Genomic DNA, 25,643 nt, shown 5'->3' on the forward strand with positions numbered 1-25,643 from the left:
ACCAGTCGTTGTGGAATTCCTTGGGGGAGGCCTTTGTCCAGCAGTGGACGTCAATGAGGGCTATCGTTTTAGCGCTCACCAGTTAGCGCCACTGTAGAGTAAGGTCCTGTCACTTGCTAGTAGCGAAGACAGTGGCACCAACTGGTGAGCGCGAAAGTGGTAGGAGGACTATCGCATTTGCACTCATCAAGATGGCGCCACTGTAGAGTAAGGTCCTGTCAATCGCCAGGGGTGCCAACTGTTAAGTATAAAAACGATAGCCCTCATTAAAAAGCAGGTGTCAACTGAGTTTGTTCCGGCGTTTCTTCTCAGCACTTGCCATATGTTTGTCTCGAAGCGCTGGTAGGGCCCAAAAGATAAGGAGACATGTAAAGTGTCCCAAGGGCTACCCTTTTTTTTACTGTATTTGACGTTCATAGGTGACGCCAGTGGTCAAAATTGAATAAAATATTTTTGATTTTTAATTTAACTCAAATTCACTCAAAACTGGGCATTTCATCTACATCTACAATCCCATCCTCAACTTTGATTTTTCCTTTCTTATTTTTTATACTAAACTTGGCTACAGCACTGTCAAAATCCTCGTCATTTTCGATTTTCGAGACTATTTTGTGCACCTTCATCTGATGATTCTTCAAACTATTAATTTTAACGTATTTCTTATCACAAAACTCACAAACGTGTGGCTTTATACCGAAATGCACCACTTTTTTATGTCGCGTCAATACGTTGTTTTCTGAGTAACTTTTCCCGCAATATTCACAAGAGAATCTTTTATTTAAATGGCATAGCATATGCTTCTTCAAATGCTTTACATTTTTATTGCAAACCTCACACTTTTCTACTACCCCGTCATCTTTCAAATTCCTATGTTTTCGGTCTGTATGACGATTCAAAGCCCCTTTTTGGGCGAATTTAACACCGCACAATTCACACTCGAAAGGTTTCACACCGCTATGCGATAAAACGTGACGTTTCATCGAATATTTGCAAATGAAATCTTTATCGCAAATTGTGCATTTGAAAGGCCTTTGACCAATATGTGCCGTTCTTAAATGCTTCACAAATAAGCCCTTAACGAAAAACCTTTTTCGGCAGACTTTGCACGTGTACTTATCTTTGCTTCTGTTATGTACAACCGCTTTATGCGCGTTAAAAATACCTAACGTGGGGAATCGTTTTTGGCACTGGTCACATTCAAACGGCATTTCCCCCGTGTGTTTCTTTATATGTACAGTCAAATGCTTTTTCGCTGTAAAGGTCTTAGGGCATATACTACACACAAACGGCCGTAATTTTTCGTGCACAGTCCGAATATGAGAACCCAAATTAGTTTTATCGTTGAATCCGTTCCCACATATATGACAGACGAAGGTTTTTTTCGTGCCATAATGTCCTTTCAAATGCGTCCTTAAAGACTGTTTGTACGAAAATTCTTTGGAGCATATGTCGCATTTAAACATTTCAGTTTTCGTATGTGTATTTTCATGCATTTTCAAACAGTATTTGTCGTTGAATGTTCTCTCACAGTAACTGCAGGCGAATTTTAAGACTCCAGTGTGTTCTTTTTTAACATGAAACACTCTAGTTTTGTAACTTGTGAAGGTTGCATCGCAATATGTACATTTCAACTCGAGGGTGCATTTCGTTTGTATGTGTTTTTTTAGCGATTTCTGATCTTCGTAAGACCCCCCACAGATTTTGCATGAGTATAGAGTCCCAGTGTCGGTTTGCACGTGGATTTCAAGTGATGGGTCGTATTTTTTTATGGTTTTTTCGGTTTTTATTCCTGAAAACAACAAAAGAATGGTCATGAAAAAAGTTTGATGGACGCTTAATAAAAAAAAATACAGAACCTGAACAAAAAAAGAAATACCTACACAGGGACAGTACAATTCAGGCGGCCTTATCGCTATAAAGTGATGTCTTCCAGACATCCTATGGAGAAGACGCTTTTTTGTGCATAACAAGGCAGGTATATGACCGCAATCGCACCTGGTGTTAAGTGAGATGCAGTCTAGGATGGTACATATCTGCCCTGTAAGTGCCTATTCACTCTCGCCTTGAAAAGGCCCGGATTATAGTGTACTTACTTTTTGTAACTCTTTTCTTCTTTTTCCCATTTTCTTTGGCATCTTGTTTTGTTTCTAGAGGTTGTAGCTCTATTTGGATGGATTTGATGTCTTCTGTAACTGATAATAAGAACTACTATTGGATAACAGACAAAAAAGGGCTTAGGTCCAGAACAGACGGTGAAACGCAACTGCAACGAAACTGCAACTTTCTGATGATTCTGATGAATGAAACTGAAACTGAAAGTTCCAAACTGGTCGCGTCATGTGTGGTCTCTCAACGGACGCTATGGCAGAAACTTAGATGCAACTCAAAAGTAACTAGCAGTTGCAGTTTCATTGCTTAGTTCTAGAAAGTTCCCGCTAGGGGCGCTGTACAATCCGTCATACATTTAATGTCACTTTCGCAGTCGAAATCGAATGCGTTTGACGTAAACTCACACTACGCTCCTATTCACAAACGATGCTTGCTTAAGTGAAGCAGCAAATCGAACGCACAGCGTTGAATAGAGCTCTGTGATTGGTTCGTGTGTCACCCTGTGCGTCCACACGCACGGTGAGACCACATTATATAAAAAAAAAATTCAACAAAATGCTTATAAACTCATTTTATAATAAACTAGCTTTCCGCCCGCGGCTTCGCACGCGTGATATTTCGTTTGTCACAGATCGTCATAAATTATAGCCTATATGTTATTCTGGATTATGAACAATAATACTGTAAAGTTTCATCAAAATTCGTTCAGTGGTTTTTGAGCCTATTCATTACAAACATACAAAAATAGGTACAAATCTTTCCTCTTTATAATATTAGTATAGATAGTTGTCAAAATCTTCATTTACCTTCAGATTTTATGCCTGCTGCTTGTGTATCGTACAAATCTGAAAACAGAAAAGATTTATATTATTATCTTATACCTATACTAGCGGCCGCCCGCGACTTCGTACGCGTGGATCCCGTTTTACCCCCTTCATCTATCCTACGCGGTTTAGATTTTTTCATACAAATGTTTTTTCCCGCTAACTCCCGTTCCCGTGGGAATTTTGCAATATCCTGTTGTAACTAAGCTTTAAGTTTACTAAGGTACCTGCATGCCAAATTTCAAGCGTCTAACTTAAGCGGTTTAGATTTTTCATACAAAAGGATTTTCCCGCTAATTCCCGTTCCCGAGGGAATTCCTAAGTATGCTATAACCTGCCCAGGAGTATGAAGAATAATTGTACCAAGTTTCGTTAAAATCCGTCGAGTAGTTTTTGTTTCTATAAGGAACATACAGACAGACAGACAGACAAACATTTTACTGATTGCATTTTTGGCATCAGTATCGATCACTTATCACCCCCTGATAGTTATTTTGAAAATATATTTCATGTACAGAATAGACCTCTCTACAGATTTATTATAAGTATAGAAAAGCGAAAGTGAAAAAACTGAATGACGTCACCAACTCATCACGAAATCTCAGAAACTATTTACAAGTACTAGGAGTCTCAAATTTTGCATAGGAGTTACTTTTAGAACGTAGGTGCTCACTGTTTTATACAAATTCAAATTCAACGTTTATGGAAAATTAAAATTAACTGGGACGAAAACCTACCTAACGAGTTTTGTTATGAATGGGAATAATTTGATAACAAATTAAATTATGAAGAGAATCACTCACTAAGACGGAATTTTCCAAAATTCAACCCCTAAGCGTTCGTTTGTTTCATCCGAAAGACGACCACTGCTGGACAAAGGCCTCCCCCAAGGATTTCCACAAAGACCGCCGCTCGCATCCAGGCACCTCCCACGACCTTCACCAGATCGTCGGTCCACCTAGTGGGAGGCCTGCCCACGCTACGTCTTCCGGCTCGTGGTCGCCACTCAAGAACTTTCCTGCCCCAGCGGCCATCAGCTCTTCGAGCTATGTGCCTTAAGGGGGTAAACGGGACATACAAAACATTTAAAAATATCATTATTTACTTACCATCTTCTTCCTTTTTCGTGATATCGTCCTCAGGATTATCGCACTTTATTTTAATTTCTGTAAAATAAAAAAATCACCATCAGATTTTTCTTGTTTCATTATTAAAAAAGAGAATTCAATAAAAATAACAAATCAACTCACCAAATTCATCATTATATTCAGCATCATAATCTGAAATGTATTTACAACTTGCATTATACATTTAAGTTGTAAAATAAACGTCAGTTAAAAAAATATTGCTGTGAAATATAACTTCAAAGTGTAATCAAAATTTCTGTATTTGCATAGACCAGTATAGTTCGTTTCATCCACTCGGCCGCACCCCAGCAATGTTTGGTCTGGGTCGCGCGGGGTGCGGGGAGTGTGGTCCGAGCAATCCGTATGGCATTACTGTAGTGTGCGTGTGCACTCATGGAGCATTAGCGTGTACCGATAACACTCAAACATTAGCGAGAGAATGGTGGGGCGCGTCTTTGTTGATGAAACGATCTATATTTGTAAACCTGTAGTCCACAGCCTTAGCAATCGTAAGTAAATGCCATTAAAAGTCTCGTAATATAAATTTATTGCTGATTTTTTTATTAAGGGGCTCCTTAAAGTGCTTGATTTACTATAGGCCATTATATTGGCATTGGCAGCGTTGGATTTTGACATATCTGTCAATGTCATGTCAAAAATAACCAATCATGCAGCATTTGGACCTCGCGTCTACGTATTGCCATCTGGCGGATTTTTCAATCGCGAAAACCCTCATTGGATGGTTGTCCGTGAGTGCGCGCGCAAACTACTTTTGATTGGTCGGATCAAACTCCCCGCACTCCCCGCTTCCCTCGACCCCGCACGTCTTCGTGGATGAAACGAACTATAGTTTATTTTCTTTTTTATAAAGAGCCTTTATTATTTGTACCAAATTTTAGAATAAAATGTTATTCAATAATTTAAACATAATTTAATTTATATTATTTACCCATATCAAAATCGGCTTCAATTTTCACCGGTTCCATTCCATTGCTGATAAGTTCATCTGTAAATACAAAAAAATCTTTGACTGACTCACTCACTCATCACGAAATCTCAGAAACTAAAGCCCGGTCCGTGAGCACGTAGAATTTTGTCCAATGACCCCAAGCTACCCATCCTTATCGCTCCGTCGCTTAATTATGTTGCTGTCGCCCTCACACACTCACTGCGGGCGCCCGTCGCACAGTCGCAACAGCAATATAATTACGCGCGAGCGATAAGGATGGGTAGCTTGGGGTCATTGGACAAAATTGAATGTACAGTCACGGAATGAAAAGGTTCGTCAGTTTTCAAATTGATTCCTTCAACGAATCACGAGCAAATATTACCTTTTGAAACTTACAGAATAATCTCGAGTTAGAGAAAATAATCTTTAACTGTTCGTCAGTAAAGTTCAAAATTATTCAGATCAAAGTTGTTTGACGATTTAACTTGTCAAGAAGAGTATTATGATTGATAAACTAAAACCTTCTTGTTGGTTCAACCTGCCATTATCTATTAAATAAAAATAACTACATTTTGTAACATTGCACTGATGGGATAGAAAAATAAACAAGCAAAACCTTATTCGTTAGCAAACGTCATATTTATTTAAATGTTAGCAGCACTGTTTCTTGCACGGTTATGTTGGCAGGTTTGACTCTTACAGTACCTAGTGCAAGCGAAAACCGACACTAAGGTGACGAACCTTTTCATTCCGCGACTGTACAAGTGCTAGGAGTCTCAAATTTTGCATGGGGGTTCCTTTTAGAACGTAGGTGCTCACTAAGACGGGATTTTGCAAAATTCAACCACTAAGGGGGTAAAACGGGATCTACGCGTACGAAGTCGCGGGCAGCGGCTAGTAATGTATAAGGCTGGTTTTAGAATCGCGCTGACCGCTCGCTGATCGTCGGCGCTGACTGATCAATATGTATGTAATTGAAGGGAACGTTCCTGAGTGACGCTGATCGCTCGGCGCCGACGCTTCATACTGTCAGTGATAAAGGCTTTATTTATAACTGAAATACTCACTTTTGCAGTAAACAGCAAACTTCTTCTCGCACTCCAAAACTTGCTTCTTGAAATCGACTGCATGCCGAAGCTTTACTATGCACACCTCACAGATCGAGTTGCTAGCGTCTAGTAACGGCTGCTTTATCTGCGAAAAGTATTGAAAAGATCAGTTAAACTAACGCCTGTATTCACAAACATTACTATAGTCTGGTCTGTGAGTACGTAGAATTTTGTCCAATGACCCCAAGCTACCCATCCTTATCGCTCGCGCGTAATTATGTTGCTGTTGCGACTGTGCGACGGGCGGCCGCAGTGAGTATCCGAGCGCGACAGCAACATAATTACGCGCGAGCGATAAGGATGGGTAGCTTGGGGTCATTGGACAAAATTCTACGTGCTCACAGACCGGGCTTTATGAGGACTTACGCACAGGGTGACACATGAACCAATTAAAGAGGATTCAATGAAGTGCGTTCGATTTACTGCTTCACTTAAGCAAGCATCGTTTAAAAAAAACTGAAACTCATTTATTTTTGCAAATAGGCTTTTAAAAAGCACTTTTACACGTCCCAGTATCAACCCTACCACTGCTTCGGGACAATAAATGGGCCAATGCTGAGAAAAGCGCAAGAAACTCAGTCACTATTGTCAGCCTCCTTTTAGTTTGTGAGTACGGGCATAAGCCAAATTAAGTTTTAATGCTGTGGTAACATAGTTTTTTTTTTATTGTAAAGAAAGAAAGAAAGTGTTTTATAGCAAAAAATACAGATAAATTTTAAATTTAGGTGACTTAGTAAGAAGTTGTGTTTAAATTTAAGGCTAAATGAGTTCATTACTACTCATATTTAAATTGAAAAGACAGATGGGAGAAATTTAGTTTGTAATGTAGTTGTTTTGCAACAAACAAGGGGACAATATTTGTATGTTAATATTTAAGAAGCTTTCCAGTAACAATGATGACTGACTAACGAAATAAACTTAATAATTACAACAAAAAATAGTCCATTCCCAACATTGTTTAACCACAGTAATCTACATATTTACTGGCAAAAACATAACTGGCAAGGAAGATAAGTTATACTACATAAAATAGAATACATTTGAATGTATTTAAATGCAAATACAGCTGAGTATAGCCCACCTCTATGTCGAAGGCATCTCGTAACATTTTGGCGTACACTTCCACTTCGGTTTCATAAATATACGTATCTTGCAGGCTTTTGAAATACCCATACTTGTGGCAGCAGCGGCATAAGGCATTTAAGTTCCATATTTCAGTGTTTTCGGACATGAAATTGATTTACTTTGAGGAAAAAATGAAAAATTTCGATCGCCAATCGCCAATCCAAGCAAGAGAAGTACACTGACAGTTTTGACAGATAACAACACAACAAGCCAAGTGACAGCCAGCCAGCCTACCACAGCCTACGTATTTTTTTTAAGCACAAGCATACCAAAATAAACTATCCGCTATCCCTAGGTATGTTGTTTTAGGCTGTATAAATCTGTCATCTGTATGCATAAAGATAATAATAAAAATAAAAAAACGTCAAAATTGTCAAAACAAAAAGATGTCGTCTACGTAGCGACCGTGTTTTTGTATTAAAATTATAATGAAAATCAATTAAAATGACCGAGTTATGGAGCGCAAATGGTTTGTGCCGCTGCTGCCACGCAGAAGGCACCTTCAAGAGCCTAAGCGGATCATATTCTGTAAATGGAGTGGACGAAATATTGTCGACAATGCTTCGCGAGACTTTCGAAGTGAATGTATGTTATTTAAAGTAATTTAAATGTCTTTTTAGCTTACAAACAGACCCAGTAACTCATTTTGTATATAGTTTGATCATAAATCACCTTGCTTCCTGTAAATTGCCTTGCAATTAATATAAAAAAATGTCCATATAATTTCTGGTTAGGTGTCTTTAAAAACCATACATAGAATTTCTGACCGCTTACGCTATCTGTTTAAATATCTTATACATATAATAAGAAGATAATAAATTCAACCAACCATAACATAATCTTCTATCACATTTACATGGCTTATTATGAAATGAAGTAATAAACATTATCTGTTCTCTCACTGGATTTTCTGAAAAACATTTCTCCATAGCACTAGGCTTTTTAAATTGTATCATTTTGATTTTGTATTTCTTTTACTTGTCTCTATTTTGTTTTTGTAGTGTGCAATAAAAAGTATCTGTATGTATTTATTTTCATTTACTGCTTACCACAATATTCTTTATGCCACATCAATATTGTAATGTCAAATTTTGCCTAACTTTTTTTTCACCATAAACCCTAATTTTTAAGTGACCCCTATGGTAACACATAACGGGAATTTTGTTTTCATAGGGAAATTAGGGATAGATGGTGAAAACAGGCATTAGACTATTATTATTCAAACAAATATGAAAAAAATAGCCACGATAGCCAAAGCTTAGAAGCCATGATACCCGAACAGTGAAAGAGTTGGACTGGCCAAGTATTGTAGTGAGCTTATTCGTGATACAAGCATATTTAGCTCAGTACGAGGGGCTAACCGGACTATAAGTAATTTGTATAATAACTAATAAATAATAAAATACTCTTACAGATAGCGCCTTTGCCAGGAGAGATAGGAGCGAACACGTACAACATCTGTCCGCTATGCGAGCCGCGGCTGACAGACGCAGTGCTCTTCAAGAAGCAAGTCGTAGCGTGCGAAGAGAAGTTCATGAGGTATTACGCTGGGTGCGGTGTTAATGGTACGTCAGTTTTAATTATTAATTACTAGATTTCCGCCTGCGTGGAATTTTTTCTGTCACAGAAAAACTTTATCGCGCGCGCCTATTTAAAAAACCGGGATAAAAACTATCCTATGTCCTTTCCCGAGACTCAAACTATCTATGCCGAATTTCATCAAAATCAGTTCAGTGGTTTAGGCGTGAAAACAAGACAGACAGAGTTACTTTCGCAATTATAATATTAGTATAGATTTTACTGCCTAGCTCGCACTTATTGCGTAACATATAAGCTATAAATTACTGTATTTTATTGAAAAAGAGGCTGACAAAGGTGACTGAGTTTCTTCCGCCACTTCTTCTCAGCACCAGCCCATATGTTCCGAAGAGGTTGTAGGGCAAGCTATATTTGGGACAAGTATAAGTGCCCTAGTAAGGGCCTATGTACTGAATTTTACTTAATGACCAATGACTATAGGCACAATAATGTCATGGGTGTACTTTTGGAGGAGCTAAGTCAAACGATCTGAACCTCCCCTTAGGCCAAAAGCTTGGTATGACTTGCTCCTCCCTACTAGGGCCTAGGGCAGTCTTTCCCAAAGTGGGCGATAACGCCCCCTTGTGGGCGCTCGGGCGGTAAGAAACCCTGAAAAAAAAATCGGGACGTTGTGTAGAGGCTTGGGAGGCGTCATCTACTAGGAGAACTCTTAGACACCGACTGAGCTCGACTCTTGACTACAAAAATGGGGGGCGCTAAAAATAATTTATTCTCTAAGTGGGCAGTAGACTAAATAAGTTTGGGAACCGCTGGCCTAGGAAGTCCCTAGGCCAGAAGCTGAGTATGACCATGATAATGACTGCCATGTTGTTCTGACAGTAAAATAAGACCACTTCTCTTCAGTGTGTCTTAAAAAGTGACTAAGGGACAATTAATATGCTAACATCAGACCTCCCTAAACATTTCAGGAAAAATACCAAAGTAATAATAATAAATTAAGTGCCAAAAATTTAGCTTGCCCATAACCAGTTTCCATAGCCCAAAGAAATAATCAACATGTGCAGTGCCGTATTATCCATAAGGCACTTTAGGCCAGTGCCTAGGGGCCCACTATGGCCAGGGGCCCACTATGACCAGGGGCCCAGCACTCCCGATAAAAAAATGAAAAAATTCTTATGCAACAAAACTCAAACCACCTCAAAACTTCGCCTTATTTTGGTTTACACATTCAATCGTCATATTTCAATATTGTGGAACCTAATTCATTTTCGTGACGTTGGCATTACTGCTTTGGTTTACACGACGGTCGACGCCCTTCAGAGGCTAAAAAGCGGAGGCTAGGGAGAGGGCTGAGGGTGTGTTGGCTGTATCATTCGATATAGCCAACGCTTTCAATACCATCCCTCATTCCACCATACTCTAGGCACTTCAACATCACAGAGTGCCTCAGTACCTTCGAGCGCTGCTGGCCGATTACTTACGGGACCGCGAAGTCCTGTCCTATAGTCCTGCACAAACGAGGTGCCGTCGACTTTATGCCTGCCTTCTGAGGAGCATGGCGCTGTATGGCGCCCCAGTCTGGGTGGACGCACTCAACAAGAGGGAGAATGCTGCCCTTCTGCGCAGACCCCAGCGGGCCATAGCGCAGAGGGTCGCAAAGACCTACCGCACGGTAGGGAACTCTGCGGCGTGCGTCCTCACTGGTACTCCTCCTTGCGAGCTAGAAGCTGGGGTCTTGTCTGCCATCTATCACTGGATGGCAGACCAGAAGGCGCGTGGAAAGTGCCGGAGCGGTGCGGCGCCGTCACGAAGACATGACTCGCGCGCAGTTTAGCCGCCGCACTCTGGACGCCATTTGTCCTGTTCTGGACCAATGGTTGGAACGACCGCACGGGTTCCTCAGGTTCCGTCTGGCGCAGGTGCTGACCGGGCATGGCTTCGGTTCGTACCTGCATAGAATCGGGCGAGAGGAATCCCCGTGTGCCACAAATGCGGCGCGGCGGATGACACGGTGCAGCACACCCTCGCGGTCTGCACAGGCTGGGAGGAGCAGCGCCGTGTCCTCACTGTGGTCGTGGGCCGGGATCTTTCGCTTCCGAGCCTGGTCATCGCCATGCTAGGAAGTGAAGGATGCTGGAAGGCAATCGCCTCCTTTTGCGAAGAGGTCATCCTTCAGAAGGAGGCAGTGGAGCGCGAGCGGGAGAACGATCCTCTCGTCTCATCGCTCCGCAGGCGGAGAAGGGGGCGGAGAAGGCGGTTGTACGACCGTTCTACTCTGCCCCCAGGTGGCGGCTAGCAGGCCGGGGGTGCGGGAGCACCCTTGTCACTTTCGTCTGACGGGAAAGGCTTGGCGTTTCGGGCATTTCCGTCGGACCCCCACAAGGGGGGCGTGTAGGGTCCGCCGTGTAGGCGAGCTGTCGCTGTAGCGTGGTGTCTCGGAAGTCTAAGGCTACGGCCGGATAGTCGCGACACCCTCACTTGGGCGATGAAGGAACGCCGCGGAGGTTTTAGTGACGGAGCAGCGCTCTTTTTAGGGCGCCGGGAGTCCCACACATTACCCATGTCCTCCGGCAGTGGTGACGGTGCGCATTTCATTTCCTCCGCGACAAAAAAGGGGGGCCCGAAACGAGCTGTGCCTAGGGGCCCCGAGATGGTTAATCCGGCCCTGAACATGTGGCAAAATATGTATGTTCAGAATATTCGATCGTTTCAGCCAAATGACGTCCACTTGTGGACAAAGGCCACAAGGATTTCCATAAAGACTGGTCCTGCGCCGCCCGCATCCAGGCATCTCCCGCGACCTTTACCAGATCGTCGGTCCACCTAGTGAGGCTTGCCCATGCTACGTCTAAATATGTATGTTCAGAAAATTAAATAAACATTTATTGTGTTTCAGATGGAGAATCTTTTATGAAAGGTGTAAAATTAGAAGTAGGCAGTATTTCAGAAGGTGAGTTATACATACAGAGTTATATACGTTGTAAATATTGATTATCTTATTTATCTTCCAGTGTATGTCTTGTTGGTTGTCCTATTAAATAAATAAAATAAAATACAGGGTGTTCCGTAAAGAGCGTGCCAAACTTAAGAAGATGATAGATTAATGGATTAATTTAGTTTTATTAAAATATTTTGATCCTATCTCTTGTTTTGCAGGTCCAAAAGAAGAAACTCTATTTCCTGACGAAAAAGACATTAAATACAATGATGGTAAGTCAACCCATATCTTTTCTACCCATATATCTGTTCCAAGAGCAGTTACAGTTTCTTTTTTTAATTCATCATCATCATTTCAGCCATAGGATGTCCACTGCTGAACATAGGCCTCCCCCAATGCTTTCCACATTGATCGATTGGTAGCGGCCTGCGTCCAGCGCTTCCCTGCTACCTTTACGATGTCGTCGGTCCACCTTGTAGGTGGACGTCCCACGCTGCGTTTTCCGGTACGCGGCCTCCATTCCAGAACCTTGCTGCCCATCGGCCGTCAGTTCTGCGTACTATGTGCCCTGCCCATTGCCACTTCAGCTTGCTAATCCGTCAGGCTATGTCAGCGACTTTAGTTCGTTTACGGATTTCCTCATTTCTGATTCGATCTCGCTCGCTCGCTTTTTTTAGTTATTTTTTTTTAAAAAGAGACCTTTTTCAGAAGACAAAGTACCCTCAATGGAGATCTTCATCGAGACGGATTTGGAAGACCAGCCGCTGTCTACCCTCGCAAACAAACGGAGGGCCAGTGAGGATTCCTACAGGGATTGGGAGCCGGGACAGAGTGATACGGAGGAACCACGTATGTATCTATAAAAACGAAAGGTCACTGATTGACTGACAGACTCATCACGAAATCTCAGAAACTACAAGTGCTAGGAGTCTCAATTTTTGCATGGGTTCCTTTTAGAATGTAGGTGCTGACTAAGAACGGATTTTACGAAACTCCACCCCTAAGGGGGTAAAACGGGATCCACGCTTAGTGGCGGGCGGCTGCTACATGACTAAAGTCCGGTCGCTGAGCAGATAGAATTTCGTACAATGACCCCAAGCTATCCATCCTTGTCGCACGTGCGTAATTCTATTTCTGTCGCGCTTGCACACTCACTGTGCGATGGGCGGCCGAAGTGAGTGTGCGAGCGCGATGTCAAATTACGCGCGAGCGATAAGGACGGGTATCTTGGGGTCATTGGACGAAATTCTATCTGCTTGGCGACCGGACTTAGCTAGAGCTGACCCGGCAAACTTCGTCTGGTCATATTGGGGAGTGTTGTAGACCAAATCCTCCATTTGCACCTTCATCCTGCACATAAGCAAGCAACATTTGTGAATACGGGCGTAAGAAATTATGTGCAAAAAGATACAGTAAAAACATTCAATCCATTATTAACATTATCGCGACTGTTCGACGGGCAGCCACAATGTGTGTGCGAGCGCGACAGCAATATAATTACGCGCGGGAGATAAGGATGGGTAGCTTGGGGTCATTGTACGAAATTCGATCTGCTCGGCGACCGAACTTTAATCACTTGATTATTTAATTTATTATTTATTTTCAGAAGAACAGAGCAAACAACGAAAGGCGAAGTCGAAAAAGTTCGCTTGCGACATCTGCCAAAAGAAATTCACTTACAACGGTTCTTTAGAAGTACACATGAAGATTCACACTGGAGAAAAAACTCATTTGTGCCAATTGTGCAACACAAAGTTTGTCAACAGCAAAGACTTGACCAAACACATAGAAAGCACACACTCGGACAACGGCAAATATGTCTGTACAATTTGCAATAAGACGTTTGACAAAACAAGGCTGTTAAAAAAACATCTAAAATCTCACTTCGATGACAAATTCAAATGTAGTTATTGCTCAAAAGAGTTCCAAAGGAAGAAAGGATTAAAAGAACACTTAAAAACGCATACCGGTGAGAGGAAATACAGCTGTGAAGTTTGTAACAAGTCGTTCGGGCATAACCAAACGTTGAAATCTCATATGCTCACCCACACCGGTGAACGGCCTTATGTTTGTGATGTGTGTGGAAGACGGTTCCCCCAAAGGACACACTTGAAAAGACACATAATAATAATACACACTGGAATGAAACCGTATTCCTGTAAAATCTGTAACAAGCAGTTCTCGAGCAAAAGTTATTTGGCAATCCATGAACGGACCCATACGGGTGAACGACCGTTCTCATGTGAAGTTTGTAAGAAGGATTTCACAGCATACACAACGTTGAAAGTGCATATGAGAGTGCATACTGGTATTAAACCGTATACTTGCAGTTTCTGCAGCAGGCAGTTCGCTCAAATGGCCAGTTTTAAATTGCATGAAAGGACTCATACCGGTGAAAAGCCGTTTTCATGTAAAGTTTGTAAGAAACCGTTCTCTGATAATGGATACTTGAAGATTCATATGAGAGTGCATACTGGAGAGAAGCCCTATCCATGCGAGATTTGTAAAAGGTAATTTTGATTGTTAGATCTCTAAAAACTTCGATTTGCGGGTTCGAGTCCTGTAATTTTAATGAATGTGAAAGATTTTAAAGATACTCTTTCACGCTAAAATGTGTTGACATGTAAAATCGCTTTTAAAACGCCTATTTGCCGAAAATAAATGGTTCTGGTACACTTGCGCGAAGACAAGTGCGAAAAGACAGTATCGCGAATGGACGTTAGCGCGAAAGACATTTGCGAGCATAGACACTTGCGCGAAAAGACATGAGCACGAAAGATATTTGCGCGAAAACAGTTTTTTATTAGTGTCTTACGCGCTCATGTCTTTTCGCGCTAGCGTCCATTCGCGCAAATGGCTTTTCTTTTGCGCTTGCCTTCGCGCAAATGTCTTACGCGCAAGTGTCTTTCGCGCAACAGTCCCGATACGAAAATAAATTACTTATTTAACAACGCATTTTCTTTCCCCCAGATGTTTCCGCGAAACCGGCCAGCTAAAACGTCACATGCGAGTCCACACGGGCATCAAACCTTACACCTGCAAGATATGCAACAAGCAAATAGGAAATCTATCCAAACACATGCGTGTGCACTCTGACGAACGGCCTTATAATTGTACTGTGTGTAATAAACAGTTTTCTATAAGTGGGAATTTGAAATTGCATATGAGGATACATACGGGGGAGAAACCGTTTTCGTGTGAAATGTGCTGTAGCCAGTTCGCTCAGAGCAGTGCGTTGAAAAGGCATAGGTGCAATAGGCCTAGTGATGGCTGATTAGGGCGAGGGGGTGGCTGATTTAGTCGAGGGGATGGCTGAATACCAGCGGAAGTATGGCTGATTAAAAGCTAGAGGATGGCTGATTAGGGCGACATGATGGCTGATTTAGGGCGAGGGGATGGCGGATTTTGGGCGAGACGATGGCTGATTGAAAGCAAGAGAATGGCTGATTAGAGCGAAAGAATGGCTGATTAGGCCGAGAGAATGGCTGATTGAAAGCGAGAGGATGACCGATTTGGAACGAAAAATGGCCAATTAAGGCAACAGGATGGCTGATTGGGAGCGAAAGAGTGGCAGAATATCAGCGTAAGGATGGCTGATTGGGGAAAAAAGACATCTGACTGACGAAAGTGGGTGATAAAAATCAAAAAATGTAAAGGACTGCTTTTAAGTAAAAGGATGGCTCGTTTACTTAATATTAATATGAGCTTTGCAATTTTTTGGTACTTATTTGAAATCAGCTACTTATACAAATGTGCATTTATTTATTTTTCAGTATTATTTATTAATTTATTACATCACAAAAGTATTATTTTGCAAGATTTTTATTGTATTCAAATCGATTTTATAATGTTAAGTATTTTTTTTAGACAAATAAGCGTTATGTTAATAAAAATCATTTTATACACTAGTCTTTTGTTTTATTACTTCCTGAGTGTAGCTAAATTCAAGATTTAGCTATCGATGTTAAAATTTGGTCTCCAATAAACGCCGTTGACTGCGTCACAATGCTTCCTTAAGAGTCGTCTAGTTTCAAAACCCGCTAAAACGCTCCTGCAACTAATTTCTGTTTATATCTCTAAATGATGCTACTGCAATTTTCTCATCATACTGTTCAATCATTTTCGATCAAAATACACTAAAAGACTACTAAACTAGCACTTAAAATTAAGTTTGTGTTACAAACTCCGCTAAAACGCCGTCCGTTTCTTTCAAAACCCTCTAAAACTTGATTGACCAATGGTAGCACGGTATTTTGGTCACGTGACTGCGAAATCAGTATGGAGATTTTTTTATAACGTGGTTGCTTCATAATTTGCTCTTATCAAATCCCGCTAAAATACAACATGTCCTTTTCAAATCCCATTAAAACCGAATGTTCGTAACAAAATACGCCAAAATGAAAATAGTTTTCATTATAATTCAAATTATATTTAATTTAAAGATAAATAGCAATTACTGTTAGTATTGCCAGATGACAATAATAATTCGTATCATATTTTTTTTTTGCCTAAGGCCAAAGCTATATGGATAAGCGGTTTTTTTCAATTTCTCGAAATCTTATCAAAATCGTTTTAGCGGGATTTGAAACTAGACGCCTCTTGTAGTGCTGACGTAGTTCGTTCGTTCGTTCGTTTCAGCCGAAAGACGTCCACTGCTGGACAAAGGCCTCCCCCAAGGATTTCCACAAAGACCGGTCCTGCGCCGCTTGCATCCAGGTACCTCCCGCGACCTTCACCAGATGAACCAGATCGTCGGTCCACCTAGTGGGAGGCCTTCAGACGTAGACGTCTTACATTTCTATAGTACTAGCGGTCCGCCCCGGCTTCGCACGGTTGCAATCGAATTTCCCAGCTTTTCTCTTCTATAATATGCATGTTTTGTACCCACAAACCTTCCTCTTGAGTCACTCTATCTATTAAAAAAACCGCATCAAAATCCGCTGCGTAGTTCTAAAGATCTAAGCATACATAGGGACAGCGAAAAGCGACTTTGTTTTATACTATGTAGTGAAGCATCGTGACGAGGCCTGTGGCGTTTATAAAATAAAAATTATTTATTTTCAGACAAAAACAGTCCATATTTTGTTATAAAAGACCACAGTCAACAAACATACCTATAAAAACATTTATTTACATGTTTAACACTTGATTTGTATAATTATTATTTAGGCATAATATTATCCATTATACATAACTATAAAATATTTTAGCTTTAACATGATTCAATACATCCTAGCCGACATTATAATAATATGACAAAATAAAATCGTATTTGGATTTGTAAAAAATAATTAACTTATTATTTTGTAACAAAAATGTATAGTAATTACTATTTAATAACTATTACTACTAAATTAAAATTTTAAATAACTCGACATCAAATAAATAAATAAACATTGTTTAGCTCAATTAAGTGAATAGATAGCTGGTTTGAATGAGTCGACGACTGATTTTAGCGAGTCGACAGCTGACTTCAATGGCTGGTTTTAGCGAGCCAATGGCTCATTACAGCGACCATTTACTACACGCCATCTTCTCGATAGGGCTCCGCACTGAGTCTAATCGGCCATCAACTCGCTTAAACGAGCCATCCTCTCGCTCTTGTCAGCCATCGGCTCGCTTAAACGAACCTTTCTCTCAGACTACCAGCCATCGCCTCGCTCAAACCGTCGCTTCATCCTTCACACCATCCGTGACCCCCGCTATCCTCTCGATAGGGCTCCGCCCTGAGTCTAATCAGCCATCAACTCGCTTAAACGAACCTTTCTCTCACTCTACCAGCCATCGCCTCGCTCAAACCGTCGCTTCATCCTTCACACCATCCGTGAGCCCCGCTATCCTCTCAATAGGGCTTCGCACCGGCTGCCACTGTTCCGGGTATATCTTCATAACGTGTGAAAATTTTTGCGTGACAAATATGGCACGAGGCTATCTCAATCGCATGTGCTGTTAATATTAACTTTTCTAACTTCACGTCTTTAATGCCTTGCTTTTAGTCATCTAATCTCCCACGCATTTTGGTTCATCTAGCCATTTCTTTGCTATAATCAGCCATTGTTTCGCTCAATTCAGCGAGTCGATGACTGATTTTAGTGAGTCGACGGTTAGTTTTACCGAGTCGATGGCTGATTTGAGCGGTGCAATAGCTGATTTCAGCGAGTCAATGGCTGGTTTTAAAGAGCCAATGACTGGTTTCAACGAGTCGACATCAGCTGACTTCAGCGATTCAATGGCTGGTTTTAGTGAGCCAATGGCTGGTTTTAGCGAGTCTATAGCTCATTCACTCTTCACGCTATCGTTCGTGACTCCCGCTATCCTCTCGATGCCCTATCTAACTCGAGTCTAATCAGCCATCAACTCGCTTAAACGAACCTTTCTCTCAGACTACCAGCCATCGCCTCGCTCAAACCGTCGCTTCATCCTTCACACCATCCGCGACCCCCGCTATCCTCTCAATAGGGCTCCGCACCGGCTGCCACTGCTCCGGGTGCATTTTCTTGACGTGTGCGGAAAGGTTACTTATTTGCACGTGACAGATATGGCACGTGGCTTTCTCGCCTGTGTGCAGACGCATGTGCCGTTTGCGGTGCGTGCTCTCGGAGAAACGTCTGGAAAACACGTTGAAAAGTATTTAAAACATTGTATAAGTAAATATACAGAATGGAATTTTGTAATGCGACTTGAGAGGGAAAGTAAGTATGTTATGGATATCCGTAAACGTAACCGAAAATTTCGGATATCCGAAATAAAAAAATATCCGAAACCGTAACTGATTCAAAAGTTTCTGTTGCATAATAGCCTGATTTACCTTTATAATGCCATCTGTATAAATTTTTATTTTTTTATTACTTTTTATTCAATGTACCTAGTGTGCATCAGCAAGCACGGATCAGCAAGCTGAAGTGGCAGTGGGCAGGGCACATAGTACGCAGAACTGAAGGCCGATGGGGCAGCAAGGTTCTGGAATGGAGGCCACGTACCGGAAAACGCAGCGTGGGACGTCCACCCACAAGGTGGACTGACGACCTGATAAAGGTAGCAGGAAGGCGCTGGATGCAGGCCGCTACCAACCGTGCGATGTGGAAGTCATTGGGGGAGGCCTATGTTCAGCAGTGGACGTCCTGTGGCTGAAATGATGATGATGATGATGACCTAGTGTGCGGCCATGAATGAACGGTGTTGGACAACTATTGCAATTTACATTCTAAAGCACAGATATCCGTAACCGTAACCGAAACTTTCGGATATTCGAAATAAAAAAATAACCGTAACCGGTATAATATTATTCCTATATCCGAAACCGTATCCATAACCGAAACTAAATATCCATAACATCCCTAGTACTATTACAGTAGATAGAAAATTTTACTAAAACATTTGCAATTTTATAATTACCTGTCACAAATCATACAAGAATACGGTTTTTCTCCAGTATGCACCCTCTGATGAACTTTCAAGTTCGTACCATTTGCAAAGGCTTTGTCACACAGTTTACACTTATAAGGTTTCTCACCTGTGTGCCTTCGTTCGTGAGAGGTAAACGATGTTAGATGAGCAAATCTTTTCCCACAGTAACTGCAAGTGTATGGTTTCTCACCAGTGTGCACTTTCATATGGCTCCGTAACAAATGAGTTGACTTAAAACACTTGAAACACACTTCACAAGAAAACGGTTTCTCATCTTCACCCGTATGCACTTTTTCATGGATATTCAAATACCAATTGGTCACAAATTTCTTGCCGCACACTTGACACTGATAGAATGTTTTATCGTCTGAATGCTTGAACTTCATATGCCTTTTTAAATTCCCTGCCTGCGGAAACGTCTGTCCACATAATTCACAAATGTACGGACGATCACTGGAATGCGACGCTAGATGCAACCTCAATCTGTACTTCTGTGCGAAAGATTTGTTACAAATAGCACAGTCGTATCGTTCTTCGGAGTGCACTTTTATGTGTTCCTTCAAACTTTTCTCTCTCGGATACTCTTTTGAACAGAAATCACACTTGTATATGACGTCTAAGTGAATTTTTATGTGGGTTTTGAACAGTTGAGCCTTGGTGTACCGTTTATCACAGATGCTGCAGACATAATGGTCGTTCTTACGGTGTTCTGAGTCTATGTGTTTGGAGTAAGCACGGTTATGGTGGAATCCGATGCCACATAACGCACAAGAGAATGCAGGGTCACCAGTATGCTTCTTCATGTGGAGTTCTAAGGAGCCCTTGTTCAAAAACTCTTTATTACAAACTTCGCAGTAGATTTTTTCTTTTGCTCGCTTTGGAATAGTCTGGTTGAGTTCATCTGGAAATTAAATACGTTCTTGTAAATGCAATGAAAACTCTCCTCTGCTAACACTAGGAATCTTACTAATATTTTAAAAGACAGTGTTTGTTAACTCTTTTACGCAAAAACTACTGAACTCATTTTAAAGAAACTTTAGACCATTATCTATACTAATATTATAAATGCGATAGTAACTCTGTCTGTCTGTCTGTATCACTTTCACGCTTAAACCACTGAACCGATTTTGATGAAATTTGGTATAGAGATAGTTTGAGTCCCTGAAAAGGACATAGGATAGTTTTTATACCGGTTTTTGACAGGGACGCGCGCGATAAAGTTTTTCTGTGCCAGACAAAATTCCACGCGGGCGAAGCCGCGGGCGGAAAGCTAGTTGTTTATACATCAGAAAAACGAATAAAATAAACTAGTCGATCCTGGCTACACAGGAGTTGCAGCGGTGGGAACGAAAGGTGGGAATAGTCTTAAATTAACGAAATTGTGTTTTCTTACTGTTGAAACATACAGTTACAATATAATTTAGTAACTGTATGTTTCCCAAAAATTATAAATAAAATAAGAACATACCACACGTCACGTTATCATCTGTGTACGTTATTACAACTTCTTCTTCTATACTACCCTCAGTTTCTAGGTACTCTTCTTTAAGGTCTTCTTCATTTATAATATCTGGAAATTAAGTTTTAGTTTTATACATTACAAGCTTGAACAACAAGCTGGCAAGTCTATAGAAAAGTCAGTCAACTTTTTTCTGCAAACTGGTAGAAAAAGCCTTATGGCATTAAGTTCGCCTTATGCACCAATTTCATAATCCTAGTGTCTTCAAGTCAGTGAATATGTACCAATTTATATGGCACTTAGAAGTAGACTTTGAAATGGTACTAATGTTGGTGGGAAGTGGGGATGCATATGTTACGGCTAAAGATAGGTGTGAACATAAACTTAAGATTAGCCGGCTAAACTTAAGTTTATCTTCGACGAGGTGTTAATGTTAGTTTCTTCTATCTTTAGCCGGCTAAACTTAAGTGTAACCGTAGGCCCTTGGCTAAAAATGTTGAAGGTAATGGAAAAGGAAATAATGTAATAATGTATATTATTTTGACACGAAAACTTTATTAAAAAATAATCACATTCATTACACATACTTTTATGTAAGTACCTATGTAGGTAGGTATTCAAAATTACAATTATTACAATAACAAAATATTATTTACCTACTTAAAACAATATAGTCTACCTAATCATTAAAATAAAATAATAAGGAACCATTTGGTCATTACAGAATCTTCTGTAGGTATTTAAAATGCCAAAATAAAACTTCTTCAGTGTTAATTACTTAAAACAATATCTAGTCACAATTGTTAAATAATATGGCCGGCCTGGCGCGCCCATCGATTACATTTTTAGCCGTTTCGTTTTGGCTAATGTGCACATTAGCCGGCTAAAGATGGAATATCACGACGCAAACTAACATGTTATCGAACCTTAGCTGCTTCTCGAAGATAAACTTAAGTTTAGCCGGCTAATCTTAAGTTTATGTTCATACCTATCTTTAGCCGTAACACATACATTTGATAAGTGCTTGTGTTTGGAGGTGCGATTTTTGATGCCGAGTGTATAACTTCATAATTGAAGGTTTAAAACTGCTTGTTAATATTTTGCAAACAACTTACCATCAGAACATCCAATAGACTGCATTTCAACTATAACTTTGGAGTCTGTTTCACATTCTTTAACTGTGATATCTGAAAACCATGTTTTTTTTATTATTATTTACTAATTGTGAAAGTATATTTTCTCTCCTTCATTGGTAAAGTCCGGTCGACGAGCAGATAGAATTTCGTCCAATGACCCTATGCTACCCTTCCTTATCGCTCGCATGTAATTCTGTCGCGCTCGCACACTCATTGCGGCCGCCCGTCGCACAGTCGCGACAGCAATATAATTACGTGCGAGCGATAAGGATAGGTAGCTTGGGGTCATTGGACTCAACCTAAGTTTATTAATAAATTAATAAGCATAATAATAAGAGATCACCAACCTTCTTCCATACAAGACCATAGTTTCTTCTCTAACTCTAAAACTTGTTTTTTGAACAGTGATGCGTCTCGTAACCGGTACACGCACGGAGGACAAATGCTGTATGTGTCCACTGCAAGCTCACCCGATAACGGCTCAATCTGAAAACGAAGAATCAACTCTAAATTAAACTTGCATCACTGAGGAACCAGACGCAGGTTAGCGTACCATCCCTACATTGTCGACATTCCACCAGCTCGCACTAAGTGTTTAGATGACTCTTTTATAATGCGAACAGCTAGGGACTGGAATTCGTTGCCTGCTTCTGTCTTTCTTGAACACTATAATCCGGGCCTTTTCAAGGCGAGAGTGAATAGGCACTTACAGGGCAGATATGTACCATCCTAGACTGCATCTCACTTAACACCAGGTGCGATTGCGGTTAAATACCTGCCTTGTTATCCATAAAAAAAACTTCAGTCACCTTTGTCTGCCATTTCCAATTTTTAAAAATGTTAATATTAATATGATAAGATACTTAGGCCAATAGATTGATTGGGCTGTTAATTAGTATGAACGTGTATGGATTATGTACACATAACACTTAGATTATTATAGCCAAAAATTATCAGCTGAATCCTCATACAAAAGAGAAGCTGACCAAACTATCGGCAATCTAAAAGTCTGTAGTCTGCTAAGAACTTGTAATAAACTGCAAAAAGCTACGGCAAAAACTTACATTTATTTGAAAAGTTTCACGAAGTATCTGACCGAAGTTTTCGTCGACTCCAAGCGTATTATAGGTTTCGTCTAGGCTCTGAAACTTGCCGTCCGCGTGGCAACAGCGGCACAAGCCGTTGAAGATCCATATTTCCGAATCAGACATTATTCTTTCTAATTTAATCACTATTTTATTTACACAAATCACAACAAAATATCCCCCAGAATTCCCAAAAACGAATGTGGTGACTTTTTACTTTTTTTAAGTTTGCCACATTATTAATCAGATTACCCTAAATTATTTTTAAAATATTTTTTTTCTCTAGATCTTTTCATTTTTTTTATGAAACAAAACTATTGAATAATGAAAACGAATCACCAGTTATTATACTCAAACACTGCGTTGTTAACGCAGTGTTTGAGTATAATTAAAAAACTGGTGATTTATACTAGTGTGTGGTATAAAGAAAAGTGAACACACTTTAATAAAATCTTTTTATTTCTAACAACTTTATTGTAACAAAAATAGAATAAATACAAAACATTGACTAGAGTTTTCAAGATTCTGGACACATTAAATAACAAAACAGTGAGCATATTGAGAGTTTCAATAAATAAATAAATATTTTGCTATTATTTATCTTCTATTGAGTTTTATTTCGTTTTGCCTTCTTTTTCCCACCTAAATGCTTAGTGACAATATGAAACTTCAAGTGTGACTTAATTTTGTATGTTTTATCGCAAAGATCACAACAATATGGCTTCGCATTCAAATGTGTGCGTTCATGCAACGCAACCTTACATTTCTCCGTAAACTCTTTTTTGCAGATTTTACAAGGGAACAACATGTCTTTTGTGTGTAAACGTTTGTGTATCGTCAGTTGATATCTCGTAGTATACTTTTTTTCACAAACATCGCATTTGTACAGTTTTAAGCCGGTGTGCGACCGTTCATGGAGTTTCATTTTCCATTGAGTTTTGAAGCCTTTTTCGCATGTTTTGCAGACAAACGGTAGTTCGCCTGTATGGCATCTCAAATGTATCTTGAGTTGGGGTTTGGTTGTGTAAGCTTTGTCACACTGCTCACAACGATGCGGTTTTGCACCTGTGTGTGTAAACTCGTGATCAGTCAAAGTCCATTTTGTTCGGAAGCCATGGTTACAAACTGGACATACAAATGGTCTCTCTCCTGTATGTACTCTTAAATGTATTACCAGCTTGGCTCTCGACTTGTATGACTTTCCACATGTATCGCACTGAAAACGTTTTTCTTCCTTCACCGTTGAGATCTTTTTTTTAGGAACTGATTTGCTTTTGGCAATATTTTTGGGAACTATTTTGCTTTTGGCAACTTTTTTGGGGACTTCGTTGCTTTGGTCAACTTTTATGGGAACTTTTTTGCTTTTGGCAACTCTTTTGGGGACTTTGTTGCTGTCTACTTTTTTGGGAACTTTTTTGCTTTTGGCTACACTTTTGGGGACTTTGTTGCTTTTGTCTACTTTTTTGGGAACTTTTTTGCTTTTGGCAGCACTTTTGGGGACTTTGTTGCTTTTGGTTACTGTTTTGGAAACTTTTTTGGTTTTGGCACCTTTTTTGGGGACTTTGTAAGTTTTGTCTACTTTTTTGGGAACATTTTTGGTTTTGGCATCTTTTTTGGGGACTTTCTTGCTTTGGACAATTTTTTTGGGAACTGATTTTCTTTTTCTCTTCCTTGCAGAATCAACTTGCGGTTGTACTACAGCTGAAAGAAAACAAATAGAAAAATATTATAGATTGTACTTTTAATAAAATTCACATTGACTTGCAAATTTAAATGTTTAAGACAGAAATAAACTGTAAATACACGAACCATCATGACTTTCAGGGAAACGAATTTCAATATTGAGTTCAATGTTTTTGCAATCTTCATCACTAGGTGGTGCCTCAACATTTATAGCCGTATCTTCATTTATTTCTTCTTCCTCTATTGATTCTCCTTTAACGGTAACATAATAATTTTCAGGGTTCAGATGTGATTTGAGATTTTCTTCGGTCCGTATTGAATTTTCTTCTAGATCTTCGTCAATTACTTCTTCTTTTATTCTTACTATACTACAGACTGTCTGAAGAGTCATTTTTTACTAATATGGCACATAGAATTTTATGTATAATGGGTAGGTGCGCAGCTGAAAAAATTATCGATTTTAGCACAAAGAAAATAATATAAATTTTATATGTAAGTTAAAACATTTCTAATGTCTCTAAAACGTTAGTAACTTAATAACACGTAAATTTTTCATAATGCTTGAACAAAATTTCACTGAAAATTTATTTTTAATCAAAGAGCGAAAAACACTTTGTGAAGGCGCAAATAAAAACAATTTGCGAAAACGTAAATAAACTTTATAAAGGTAAATTGTTATACCTACTGACCTTAAACTAGATTAATTACTTTAAACATGGGACTTAGGTATTTACAAGTAAAATAAATAAAAATATTTTTCCTACATCTCCCATTTTCCGTCGAAACAAATCTATCGATCGAAGACCTACTAAAAATTTTCCCAACTTTTCTGAATGAATTTGATCATAATCATTACTACTTTTGTAACTTTTATTTTCAATGGTAAAACCATAATACAAAATCCGTACTGTACAATTTTGATTTTGAGAAATGTGGAAACGAAGCTATTGCGATTGGAACACGCTTACTTGTCAGTTACTGTCAACTAAACTAACGTTCCGGTTAACGAATTATCCTTTCACTAATAAACTAATCTCAATATTTTAATCACTATGTTTTTTAAATATCATAAAGCAATACTAAATACAACTTTTTAATTAAAGAAACAATTAACTTCTAAAGCCATCAATAATACTAACCTAATTACATTAAA

General features: G+C 39.8%; 3 protein-coding genes across 6 annotated transcripts; 1 reads left to right on the top strand and 2 right to left on the bottom strand.

The window, feature by feature from the left end:
- Nucleotides 1-7,599: 7,599 nt before the first annotated feature.
- On the top strand, nt 7,600-15,533 carry LOC114351072 (gastrula zinc finger protein XlCGF57.1). Of its 3 annotated transcripts, none has more exons than XM_028302117.1 (7): nt 7,600-7,828; nt 8,658-8,808; nt 11,679-11,732; nt 11,939-11,992; nt 12,429-12,569; nt 13,327-14,230; nt 14,691-15,533. In XM_028302117.1, the coding sequence occupies exons 1-7, from the start codon at nt 7,688-7,690 to the stop codon at nt 14,992-14,994; spliced, it is 1,749 nt and encodes a 582-aa protein (XP_028157918.1). In that variant the 5' UTR covers nt 7,600-7,687; the 3' UTR covers nt 14,995-15,533. The 3 variants fall into 3 exon arrangements, with proteins under 3 accessions (XP_028157918.1, XP_028157919.1, XP_028157920.1); XM_028302118.1 differs by having other exon boundaries at nt 13,330-14,230; nt 14,691-15,504; XM_028302119.1 differs by having other exon boundaries at nt 12,432-12,569; nt 14,691-15,504.
- Nucleotides 15,534-17,075: 1,542 nt separating this feature from the next.
- LOC114351076 (zinc finger protein OZF-like) lies at nt 17,076-22,988 on the bottom strand. 2 transcript variants are annotated; one of them, XM_028302123.1, is made up of 7 exons: nt 22,787-22,988; nt 22,070-22,208; nt 21,702-21,773; nt 20,596-20,697; nt 19,116-20,028; nt 18,150-18,328; nt 17,076-17,407 (listed from the first exon to the last, which is right to left on the bottom strand). In XM_028302123.1, the coding sequence occupies exons 1-7, from the start codon at nt 22,931-22,933 to the stop codon at nt 17,382-17,384; spliced, it is 1,578 nt and encodes a 525-aa protein (XP_028157924.1). In that variant the 5' UTR covers nt 22,934-22,988; the 3' UTR covers nt 17,076-17,381. The 2 variants fall into 2 exon arrangements, with proteins under 2 accessions (XP_028157924.1, XP_028157925.1); XM_028302124.1 differs by having other exon boundaries at nt 17,076-17,350; nt 18,093-18,328.
- Nucleotides 22,989-23,274: 286 nt separating this feature from the next.
- On the bottom strand, nt 23,275-25,397 carry LOC114351080 (zinc finger protein 41-like). Its single transcript, XM_028302128.1, has 3 exons — nt 25,180-25,397; nt 24,617-24,932; nt 23,275-24,508 (listed from the first exon to the last, which is right to left on the bottom strand). Exons 2-3 carry the CDS (start codon nt 24,879-24,881, stop codon nt 23,412-23,414), a joined length of 1,362 nt encoding a protein of 453 aa, XP_028157929.1. The 5' UTR covers nt 24,882-24,932; nt 25,180-25,397; the 3' UTR covers nt 23,275-23,411.
- Nucleotides 25,398-25,643: the final 246 nt, after the last annotated feature.

The sequence above is a fragment of the Ostrinia furnacalis genome, unplaced genomic scaffold (assembly GCF_004193835.3).
Source record: "Ostrinia furnacalis isolate ACB-3 unplaced genomic scaffold, ASM419383v2 OfSCF1083, whole genome shotgun sequence".
Classification (NCBI taxonomy): Eukaryota; Metazoa; Arthropoda; class Insecta; order Lepidoptera; family Crambidae; genus Ostrinia; species Ostrinia furnacalis.